At 31.3% G+C, this 12422-nt stretch overlaps 1 protein-coding gene across 7 annotated transcripts; it reads left to right on the forward strand.

Moving 5' to 3' along the window:
- The first annotated feature begins 2465 nt into the window (after window positions 1-2465).
- Window positions 2466-11900, forward strand: LOC107910472 (type IV inositol polyphosphate 5-phosphatase 3). 7 transcript variants are annotated; one of them, XM_016838314.2, is made up of 13 exons: window positions 2466-2767; window positions 3545-3620; window positions 3762-3793; window positions 3859-4018; window positions 4432-4509; window positions 5512-5590; window positions 5723-5827; window positions 6106-7000; window positions 8826-9010; window positions 9388-9496; window positions 9612-9754; window positions 9859-10095; window positions 10819-11900. In XM_016838314.2, exons 3-12 carry the CDS (start codon window positions 3764-3766, stop codon window positions 10064-10066), a joined length of 1992 nt encoding a protein of 663 aa, XP_016693803.2. In that variant the 5' UTR covers window positions 2466-2767; window positions 3545-3620; window positions 3762-3763; the 3' UTR covers window positions 10067-10095; window positions 10819-11900. The 7 variants fall into 7 exon arrangements, with proteins under 7 accessions (XP_016693803.2, XP_016693805.2, XP_016693806.2 ...); XM_016838316.2 differs by having other exon boundaries at window positions 10824-11900; XM_016838317.2 differs by having other exon boundaries at window positions 3904-4018.
- Window positions 11901-12422: the final 522 nt, after the last annotated feature.

The raw sequence follows: 12422 nt of genomic DNA on the forward strand, positions 1-12422 counted from the left end.
ACTATAATTTAAGATTGATTTCATTATAATAATATTTTTATTGAAATGATAACAATGATAGCTTAATTTTATTACCAAAGTCCAATAGCAATAAGATAAGTCAAAATAAATAAATATTTTGAGTATTAGTTTAATAGACATTAATATTATTATTAATGTAGGAAGATGTAAATTCGAGTACAGTGAAATGCATTATCCTCCTATTTATACGTTGGGGTGGGCTATGGATAATTCTAGGCATTATATTAAAAAGAAAAAATATGATCAAAACTTATAATAAAATTATTAAAAAAACTCTTAATAGAAAATTATATGATATTTGTAAAAGATAAGGCTCCTATTAAATTCAATTTTTAGTTTAAATTATGAACCACTCCATTTTTTTTCAATATTTATTAGATTATGACACATCGTGGTATAGATAAAATATTAGAGTAAATTACATTCAAGATTACTAAATTATTAGTATATATTTTGATCATTTAACTGGTTACTAAACTATTCAAAAGTTTTCGTTTAAGTTATTGAATTATTTGAAAGTTTTTATTTAATTCATTGAGCTGTTAAGTTTCTTTTTAAAAAAGTTCGACTAGTAAGTTTCAAGCAATGATTCAATGATTGGTATGATGGATCAGTACACATCAATGAGTAGAAAAATGTATCTTAGATCCATGTCGGTTTGACGGTCAATGTCAGAGACAGGATAAGGAAATTGTTTGAATTTTGGTTCGCAGATTTGTGATGTTCAAAGTTATTTCATGAAAAAAAAAACTTAATTGTAGAATAGAAGGGGAATGTGAGCTTTCGATTGGTACAAGTGATTAGAAAGACCATACAACAACAATTTTAACAACCCAATGGCTTAATTGAAGACATTTGAATAGTTCAATAATCATTCAATAACTTTTTAAAGTTGTGTGATCAAACGTAAAATTATTAATAATTGACTGACCTTAAGTATAATTTATCCAAATATTATATAAAAATATATTTATAAAAAAAAAACGAGTGCTTGAAATTGTAAAATTGAGGCTCGGTTGGGTCTTTTCTAGATCTTTTATGAATTCTTAAATTAATTTTATAAATTTTATATAAAAATATAAAAAATTAAAACAAATTTATAATAATATTTTTTATTTTGTAAAAAGAAATAATTTTGTTGTCTTTGTTAACACTGTTTTAATAATGAATAAATGCATTGTGGTTGTCAAAGAAAGGGTCTGGAAGTTTTCAGTTTCCATTCATTGCAAGCAACTGATGTAATTAATGTGTTCTCTTTGAAATTTGAAATGTGGGTTCCAAAATATTTTTAACCTCTCAAAATATCATTGCAAAATTATTATTATTTAAAAAAAAGTATATTTAACACGATATCTACAGTGACGTACGATTAAGACGTAATTGAGTTGAATCCAGCTAAAATTAAAGAGGTTCAAGCTTGGGGCGATTTATCACTGATTTTTTTTTAATTTGAGAATATATGATGTTATTTTAAAATTTACTCGTATATATTGTTTTTTAAAAGAGAACTAGAGTTTTTTTTATTGACGTGATAGTAAAAACGGATCTTGTAAGACGTATTTTTTATTTTTTTCTTTTAAAAATTTATCTTCCAGGACATATTTTTACTACCACAATAAAATTGTAAGCTATAGAAAAATAAACATAGAACCAACTATATAAATTATAAATTAATGTTGTTTCATGTTCTTCATTTTTTGTGTTTAATTTTTTTATATATTTAAATAGATAAAATAATAATATATCAAGTAAATATCTTTAAATTTTTTTAATCAGAAACTATTCAAACCCACATTCTATAATTTTTTTAATTTATAAATACGTGAAGCATAAATTAAAAAAATATAAATTAAGAATTTACATATAATATATGTAAAACAAGAGTCGAATTTAATATTTTAAAAGCTTTCAAGACTTTAATCTTGCTATTAATATAATGTGCCATTAATTATTATTTTATTTTTTAAAATTATTGTTAATAATAATTTTATTTTGTTTTTATCTTTTATTTTATTTTATGTTTTTAATATTTTATGTAAATATATGCTAAATACTTTAATATTAACTTAATTATAAGATCAAATTTGTAATGAATTCTTTTTCTTTATTTGTATATTTTTATATATATATTGACAATGTTATTGGTTGAGTTGATGTTACTAGTTAATCAAGATTGATGATAATATCATGATAAATATTTATAGTGTATTTAATATTTTTAATTTGAAATATTTATGTATTTAAAATTTATTTTACTCATTATTTCATATAATTTTTTATTTTAATATAGTACATATTGCATATATTATTACTAATTAATTTTAAAATATATGTTTAATTATTTATTATATCTTATTTTTATAAGAAGAATTTTTTATTTTTTATTTATAAAAAAAATAAATACGGATATATAAAAAAAAATTGAATGGAGATCAGCTTACAGCCGCTACTAAGTGTTTGCAACATGCATAAATGACAGATCTGCCAAAGAAGAACCAAACAATTTTGCTCTTTGAATAAACCAAATACGAAGAGAAAGTAAAACGCTCTGCTTCTCGCTGCAGAGAAAAAGGAAAAAAAATCCAATATTTTTCCCCTTTCCCCAGAAACTTAAGGAAACTTCAAACTTGCCTCTTTTAGGGAGCAAGTGCTAAGCAGATCAAGTTTCATTTTCTCGGAAATTTCAGTTTTTCCTTTTCTGTTTCTTCTACAGAAGCAAAGTTGATTCAGTCATCAAGCAAAACAGGTATGAATCTCTTCGATTCTTTATTTTCATTTTTCTTAACATTTGATTCACTCATTACATAGCAGTCACACACTGCTTGTTCTTCTGCAAATGAAATCTAACATTGTATTTCAAATGTATATATATATTTATATATACGTATATAAATGGAGGAAAAGATACTTATGTAGGAGACGGCTATACTGTTGATTAATTTTCAAGAGAGATTAATTAAGTTGATTTTCAATTTTAAAAAAAATTAAATCGATCAAACTGACCGATTCCACACCCACAATATTAGTTTACACCGTCACGAATCAAAGACTACAAAATTCAAATTCATAATATTTTTTTATTATGTGTTGGAAAAAAGAGAGATTATTTTGAAAAAAAAATAAGTGTTAAAAGAAAAAAAAAGGAAATAGATCGATAGTTGAGCATTATTGACATCTCCACTATGACATGTTTACTTAAAACTGATTTTTTTATTCTTAATTTTGAAAATCAAAAGGAATTGAATCAGTAAAAATTGATATTATATATTTAATTTTCTTTAACACTTAAAATTATTTTATTAAACAAAAAATATACTTGTTTTATAACAGGAAAGGATAAGAAGTACATAATATCAAAGTATTTTATCATTCGTTACAAAAAAAAGAAGAAAAAGAGAGTAGTTTGTCGTTACACTATAACCGCGGATGATTCCAGAAACAGTCATTTGCTAATTAAATTTTTTTTTTTGGTATAAGCTTAAAACCTATCCAATTGGATTGAGAGAATTTGAAATTTTGACAGATTTGACACCTAAAGTTTTAGTAGTAATAATCAGTTGAAAGCCGGCCAGCTCACTACTTTTATTTTCCCACCAAAGGTAGTTACTGCTGACCTTCCCCTATTGCTTTTCATTTATTTTCCCTCTTCCTATTTCCGGTTGACTTTGGCTTCCATTGTTGTTTTTTTTTTGTTCATCTTCTTCTTTCTTCATTTCTTTACTTATTTTTTGGATACACAGCCATGAGACAAGGTTCAAAACACCATTCAGAGGTATTTTTTTCTTTATCTTTGGCTCTTTTTTTTTTAATATGGGATATCTAAGAGAGGATTTACAGAGAAGTTGGGCTGAAATCTGCTGTTTTTGTTGCTTCTGCATACAGCACTTTTGGCCAAGTGCTTTCATGCGGAAATTGCTGAACATCACTCCCAGAGGCTCCGATTACAGCGCTGATACTGAAGAAGAAGATGACGTTGGTTCTGATTCTGAAACCGAAGGTAACTTTCATCGTTTTCTTCAAAATTTGGATTTTCCACAGTTTTTTTTAAAAAAGGAAACAGTTTGCGAGGCAGAAAAATTAAATTGTATATTTTAAAGATAGCACCATTTTAATACTCTAAATTTTATAATTTAAAAAATATTAAACTAAAATTTTATATTTTTTAATTAACGTGTAATTTTAACTTTATTAATTTAAAATTTTATAAATTATAAAGTTATTGAATGAAAAATTGTCCATTTTAGGCCCCTGCCAGCTCCTCTGGCTCAGCGACTGTAAGGAAATATGAGATTTTTTTTTTGTGGTTTTTATGTGTTGTGGAGTTGTTTTTGAGGATTCGTTTTTGGTTGTGGGAATACCTTTTTTTTTTGGGGGGGGGGTTTGAGGCTAAATGTGAATTGGGTTTTGCAGAATTCTTTGAATGTAGCCATGGAAGAGTATCAAGGTTTAAAGAGAGCAGAGAGGAGGAGCCTCCGTCTGATCTAAATGGTAATGATTTTGATCCATTACTAACGTCGAAGTTCTCATTTTGCTATATCATTTGGGTCCAAGTTATCTTCTATTTTATTGACGCTCAAGACTTGAGGACCGTCTAGTCCGAAAATTTGGGTCGTAGAAATTCAAAATTCAGTTTTATTACCAGCTGGTCTGTGAAGCAGCCGAACTGAAATGGTTCTGGTATTAGGTTTGACGTTTCTTTTCAACATAAGATGGTTGATGATTTAGTACAAAGCTTATTCAGTTTAACTAGAATTGAGAGAAGATAATGCAACCATGCCCAGGCCCACGAGACCAGCCCCTTTCATTGTTTTTATGTGCAGCCAGTGGACTCTTTTAAATGGGCGGTGTGTTTAAACAACAATAGTACTAAAATTAGATACTATAATGTGGTACAAAAAGAAAACTAAACCCAAGGGCATCCAAAAAATGGAATCATGTGTGAAGGAAGTTTTTATTTATTTATTTTTATTTGGCTGGGAGAGAATTGATCAACATGATAGAGTTTTTTAATGACGGTTTGTTATTGATGGTGGAGAATTTATTTTATTTATTTGTTTATCTTCTTGCTTTCCCTTCCAATTTGTTGCTATCTATACGGATGTGCACTTCTAACAATACTTAAAAGGACACATGAGGGCCACATAAAAATGGAATTATTCATAGCATCTGACTAAGCCAGTGTTTTAAGACTAGAAATATTTAAGTTTTACCTCATAACTTTATTATTTGCAACCAAATTACCTTTCAAATGCTGTGAAACTAATTAGTCAGGTACTACTATTTATCCGTACAATTTTTTGGAGGGAACTTTTTACCCTCTTGTTCAGTTTTAATCAAATATCCCTGCAACCAGAGACTTAATGTTGGAATGTTATAATGTAATCTTTTGAGGCTTTACGAATCTCCAATCCAGGGAGTTGGATGAACTGCTCTCTTGATTTCTTTACTCCTTGCATACTCAAGTTCTCTTTTCCCTCTGTTTGAGTTCAGATAATATTACAAGGATAAGGAGAAGGAGACGAAAGTCAGAGACTTTTAGGGCACAATACATAGACTCAAAGGAAATAAGGTGCACTGCCTCTCCCTTGTTGATTTCACGCATAAATCTTAAACGTGTTGTGTTATTTTTGTAACTCAAAGGAGTTTGGTTGTTGTAAGGGTTGTTTCCGAAACCTTGTATTTTGTCCTATCCAATTAACAGAATATGCGTTGGTACCTGGAATGTTGGTGGTAAGGTTCCACCTGACGACCTAGATATTGATGACTGGATAGATACCCATGAGCCTGCTGACATCTATGTGTTAGGGTAAGTATTTTCCTGAGATGCATTTTAAACTTTCTTCATTTTCTAGTTGTACACTTGAAGCTGGTTTTCTTTCCTTGTCGTGTTGTAACCACAGGCAATGTTTTCATGGAAAAGTTTTTAGGTAACTTTCATGTTGTTTGTATCAGCTTGACCTGAAAATCCCTGTAATTTGTTCATGTCAACTCAGAATTTGGTGTATCTTGCTTTTAGCAGTTATTCCTATCTTTGATTTTTTGTTATGTTCATCTTAAAATATGATAATTGCTTTATTTTTACAGTCTTCAGGAGATAGTACCATTAAATGCTGGGAATATATTTGGTGCTGAAGATAGCCGCCCAGTTCCAAAGTGGGAAAACATCATTCGTGAAGCACTGAATAGAATTCGACCTGCAGCAACCAAAGTAAAATGCTATAGTGATCCTCCATCTCCATCAAAGTTTGAGCCATCTGATGATGTCCGGAATTTAGATGAGGAGATAAGCCTTGAAAGTGATAGTGATATTGGTGAAGAAATTTATCCATTGGATGAAGAACCCCTTGGTTTTGATGAATTCAATAATGCAGCTGAAAGTAAAACATTGTTCACTAATTCTGGGGTTTCAGAGTGTAATGATGGTTCTAAACTTGATGTGCCGGTGGAGCAGGATTTACAAAGGCAATTTTCTTCTCCAAAGAAGTTAGATAGACTGAATTGCTTGCGGATGGAGGGTTATGCTGAAAATGTAGAAGCCCCAGTCAGTCAACAAAATGCAAAATTTACTAGAATGCTTAGTGGGATTCAACAAAATGGAAAATTAACCAGAATTCTTAGTGGGACTGAAAGGATTGGTTTGAGCTGGCCAGAACCTCCACTAAATTTGCTATCTCAGCATGTTTTGGACAGACCAGCTTCTTTCAAATCAGTCAAATCTTTTAGAGCAACCAAGTCTTTTCGAACATATAGTTCCTTCAGGTCCATAAATGACATGGCATCAGGAATAGCTTTGCTTGCAGAACTTGACCTTGAATCCCTCATGAAGCGGAAAAGAAGATCTTCATATGTAAGAATAGTTAGCAAGCAAATGGTAGGAATTTTCCTCACTATTTGGGTCCGTAGGAGTTTGCGCAAGCATATTCAGAATTTGAAGGTGTCTACTGTTGGTGTTGGTGTAATGGGCTACATTGGTAACAAGGTATGTTCCTACCAGTAATGCTTGTTTTTGGAATTTTCTTTTTTGTCTTAAATTGAATGTTTGCTTTTTTCTGGGTCATGTTAGCACCTCATGGAACAGTTTAGTTTGTATATTGTGATGCTGTGTCCATGTAATTTTTTAGATTATACACTTCAATATTTAGGCTCTTTGTAGCTAAGCTGGGGTGTGCCATAAACTGAATCATAACACTTAGAATCCGAGGATTATAACTTGGCCAGATGCACTTCTTTTTAACTAATTGATTACTTTTTTACCTCAAATATTGTTCCCCCTTAGCATCAAAAGTCAAATGTCACTAAACTCAACTATAACTTTGAGCCCGACTTGTGAAGACTATTCTTATTTCTTGATGCTGGTAATTGGTGTAGGTATTTTTCAGTGCATGGCATCCAGAAAATGTGATTTGTAGTGTTTAATAGCATAATTTTATTCCTTTGCAAGTTAGTGTAGATTTTGTTATTGGGGTAAGAATGCTGTGCATTTTTTTCAGATGTTTTTTAAATGATCTAACTAGCAGAGATAAGTACGAGGGATTTAGCAATTTAATATATATTTTAAGGAAGATCAGACCCCACTTATTAATAATTTTAGGGAGTTCTTATAGGGTCGATTCAGTAAGTGGCCTTGGTGCCTTGAGAATGAATCCCTACTGCCCCAGGGCCACTCACTGATTGGGGCTATAGTCAGGGATGAGGTAATCCTACAACTGGATATACAGGACAGCCTTTGCAGTGGAGTGAGGAACGTAGCATAGAAGAAGATTAAGGCACGTTAGAAGCATGGACACTTGAAAGTAGGTGATTGAGACATGAACCTTGAGGGAGTATGGAAGATCATGTAGCCAGTGAGTTGGTGATGAATCATTTTTAGTGATAAGGATTGAAGTAGAAGATAGGGTTGCTACATCTGCCCTTTTTCACTAGTGATTTAGGTAATCCCATGTGTCAGCAAATGACTCGTCATTGTAGGTACTTAGAAACTCCACAGGGGTCAATGCAAGAACCCACGGTTAAGCAATCTCAGATTGAAGCCTACAAAACCTAAATGATCTATGACATTGCAAAGATCTGATAGCAATGCAAGATTTCTGCTACTGAACCCAGGGTTACTCCAATCGAATGTCTAGTCTTTACCGACCTAGTTACGTGTGCAGTGATAGTGTGATACCTGCAAGAATGGTGAAAGAAACTAGCAAGTCTCTGTATTATAGGGACCTGTTCAAATGAGTCCCTTTACTATTAAATGAATCAATTTAGTCCTTGTTCTATTAAAAAGAACAAAATAAGACTAGATTTTAACGAAGTTAATATTTACTTTTTAAAAAATATTATTTATTGTTCAACAAAGTTGATATTTTTAAAGCTTTTATGGTTTGCAAATGAAAACTTTAATTTGGAGTTGAACTGCCAATGACAAATCCATTTCTTGTCATTTTTTAAATAGTAAAGTTAACTCGGTTAAAATTTAGGCTTATTTTATTCTTTTTACTAGTATAAGATTAAATTGATCTATTTAATAGAGTAAGTAATTTGAGGGACCTGGTAGGTACTTTCACCCTACAAGAACTGAAAGAAAGTTTCAAAGAATAAGATATTATGGTTACAGTAAGTCCAAACCATGCATCTACAATATCTCACTGATTTTTTGCTTCCATGTCTTGTAAATTCTGCTTATCGGTGGTAATTATTGAAGCAATTTATTAGAACCATACTACTACATTCTTTGTCAAAATTTGAAGCTGTTGATCATGGTGTCATTCAATTCTGCCGTCTTTATCTAATATCATGGCCTTTTTTTTCCCCAGGGATCTATATCAGTCAGCATGTCCATATATCAAACACTTTTTTGTTTTATATGCACCCACCTGACATCAGGTGAAAAAGATGGAGACGAACTGAAAAGAAATTCTGATGTGCATGAAATACTTAGAAGAACTCATTTTCATTCTCGTTCTGCAATTGGACTTCCCAAAAGCATTCATGATCATGAGTGAGTATGCTTTAATATCTACTTGCAGTGTGAATTTGTGGTTGTTTACTCATCTATCATTTTAGATGTTGTATGCTTGGAACATGTAGTCTTTGTGGCATATTAACCCCTGAAAAAATTATTCATGTTTGATAATTGGGCCCCTTGTACAAGGATTAATTTGGATATTAGTACCTATAAGCAGAATCTTAGGAGAAATTCTTAATTTAAATGTACCTCCCAAGAAAAGATATATTTTATGCTTATTTTTTTCTTTATTTAATAAGATGTTATGCTTGGTCAGGAATCAGAAAACCATTCTTTGGATGTGTACACTTATATTACTCATCAATCATTTGCCTAATTATATAACAGAGACGCCTTTTCATTTCAAGCAGAAAAATAATTTGGTTTGGTGATTTAAATTACCGACTCAACCTGTCATATGATAAAGCACGAGATTTCATCTCCAAGAGGGAGTGGTCCAAGTTGATTGAGAGAGACCAGGTAGTTTACTTGTCCTACGCAAAGTCTAGGTCATTGCAGTTTTCTTATTTAGTATGAACTTTTGAAGGAGGTTGATAGGATGCTAGTGTAGTTATTAAATATATTATCATGACAGCTTGTACGAGAACTGCAAAAAGGTCGTACATTTGATGGATGGTCTGAGGGTGCTTTAAATTTTGCTCCAACATACAAATATGAGTTAAATTCAAAGAAGTACTACGGAGAAGATCCCAAGATTGGGAGACGAATTCCTGCATGGTATGCTTAAAGACAATTATAAGATCCATGATCCATCCTTTGTTGTTTCTTTTTGTCTGATGAATTTCTTTTGTTCTTTTTTCTTAATGCACCTCATCTTTCAGGTGTGACCGCATCCTTTCACGTGGTAAAGGAATGAGGCAACTAAGTTATAGGAGAACTGAGCAAAAACTTTCTGATCACCGCCCTGTTACTGCCATATATATGGCTGAGGTTGAGGTATTTTGTCCGAAGAAACTACAGCGTGCACTCATCTATACCAATGCTGAAATTGAAAATGAGGAAGTTGAAGCAGAGGATTTTGATTACTGATGTTGGGATGAGTCCATTAGTTGGATCAGGTGAGTGGTTTGCTATGTTTTCTCGTCCAGGAATACAAGTATGTCCTTTCTACCACAAGTTGTAAATGTCATGGTACATACTAGGGAAACAAAGTAATGCTGGCTGCACATAGTTACTAGATGTAGGGTGAGAGGAGGAATGGTTGAAGTTGACTAGAACCTAGGAATAAGGTAAGGAAACAAGATTAAACGCCTTTAAGAGAAGTAGTCTATGTTGCAGTAATGAGAATCTGTTTGTAGAAGCATGGATTAGTATATATAGGTTGAATGGTGGTTAATATTTCCATTGAGAATTTGAACCCCATTAAGTTTTAAGGTGATTTTTCTGAAATTAACGTGAGACACTTGGTGGTTGCAAACTATCTTGTGTTGTGGCATGCATCGAGGATTACATGAAGGTAAGTGGATTGTTTTTTTGAAGTAGATGAAATTGCTGCTAAATCAAATACCCCAGTAGCAGATCTGTGTTTTATCTAACGTCTATCACCATTTGTCATGACATGGAATTCTATTCTGATTGGATGAAATAGATAGAAAATTGGAACATGGAATTAGGTGATCTCATGCGGGAAAGGTTATTAAGAACAAATCATTTTTCCTGATTTTTTATCACATCCCTATGAGAAGTCTTGGGTCCAGGGTCTTTTCAGCAGTGGGTCCAATACTTGCGTAAACATATGCTTTGTTTATTTCTCTAAACAAAAGGCTTGCTTTCTGATGCAGGATAGGCTAGCCGAGAGATATGAAGGGATGCTAATCTATGCCTGAGCCTTTGAGGCTAGGGGTGAGAGCTCCTATAACTCTTGATATTTCCTACACTTTAGATTCATTCATTTTTTTTTCTGTGTTACCATATTGTATATTGCAATCATTGTATAAATGCATCAATTCTAGGGGTTCCACAAATAGATTCAAGAACAATGCCAAATAAAATCAGAGCTTAGTTTGCATGTAGGCATTCGAATAAAGTTTTATAAATTTTCCCTTCTGCCAACAGCTTTTTCTAGCTCATAAAAACTCGGTGTTGTAAAAAGAGAGATAGTCAATGCATGTGTTTTGGTGCTATCTTTTTGTCAAAAAAAAAAAAACCCATATTCTCTATCTCTCTGCTTTTGGTGTGTGAAAAGTGACCAGTGGTCACATGAATCTTGACTTCTTGCATGGTAAAAAGAAAGAGCCACTTACATATTCACTTTAATATAAATGTACTTTTACCATTATCTATAACTTCGTATTGTTGACAGTCTTTCTATAGCTTTAATATGGCAAATATCTGCGAGTGACGTTAAAGAAAATATGTTTTTCATAAATGTATGCAACCTATGGCCTGTATGCATCTCTCAACCAGATACATGGTGACCTTAGGCAGGTCATTACATTAGCCATTAGATGTTTCTTTATTCAGCTATCTTCTGTATAACATGCCATGACTAACATTTTCCTAAGCTTTTAAAGATAAAAGATAAGCCATTTTTATCTTTTTCCTGTACTTCTTTTGGTTGTGAAATGGAAGTATGAACGGATTCATTTATATTAAATTTGAAAGATCATCAAATGTCGTGCTGATCTATCTGGGTTTTCTGTAGAATTATTTTTACTTCACTGTTTGTTCTTTGAGATTGGGATTTACTCATCATGGTTTAATTGTTTGCCTGCCTTGAGGAAAATTCCAAATGAATACCAATCCTTGAATCTTACACCTAACCAGGCCTAAATTACTGGTTTCACTTCAAGTTTATATGTAAACCGAGGTAGTTTTTAATGTACCAGTGTCTTATTTTAATGTATCATTTTAAGTTTATTGATATTTTTGTTTTCACATATATGTATATTTATAGTTTAATTTTTAGTTTCTTAATAAATTATATTGTATATATGTGCAAAAATAATTCAATTACATTTATATAATTTATATTATACATATTTATATACAAATATAAGTTTTAAAATTATTAATTAAGTTAAATAACGTAGTTTAATAATTAACTTAATAATTTCAAGTTTTAATGTAGTTTTTAAAATGATTTAAGATAAAAAAAAAGTTTAAAATATAAAATTTTGTACTAATCTTGTTACGCACCAGTTTAAGTTAGTATTGATTGAAATAAGTATAAATATATGAAAGGTCAAAATCCATGGAAAATGTTGATCAAAATGAAATTTAAATTATTTGGTACTAATTAAGGACTAAAATAGTATACCCCGATACAACCATTATCGATATGATAAGAACCACCCTGATATAAAGCTACGTAATGGCATAAATTTAAACAAATTAAAAGATGGGGAGGGTTTAGCAAATATAACCCAAATCTTAGGGTGAAAAC

This window comes from Gossypium hirsutum, chromosome D02, assembly GCF_007990345.1.
Source record: "Gossypium hirsutum isolate 1008001.06 chromosome D02, Gossypium_hirsutum_v2.1, whole genome shotgun sequence".
NCBI lineage: Eukaryota > Viridiplantae > Streptophyta > Magnoliopsida > Malvales > Malvaceae > Gossypium > Gossypium hirsutum.

Coding starts and splice junctions, on each gene's coding strand:
- LOC107910472 (XM_016838314.2), top strand. CDS start 3,764: ATGAGACAAGGTTCAAAACACCATTCAGAG. Junction 4,019..4,431: donor TTCTGATTCTGAAACCGAAG/GTAACTTTCATC, acceptor TGGGTTTTGCAG/AATTCTTTGAATGTAGCCAT. Junction 9,497..9,611: donor AGTTGATTGAGAGAGACCAG/GTAGTTTACTTG, acceptor TTATCATGACAG/CTTGTACGAGAACTGCAAAA.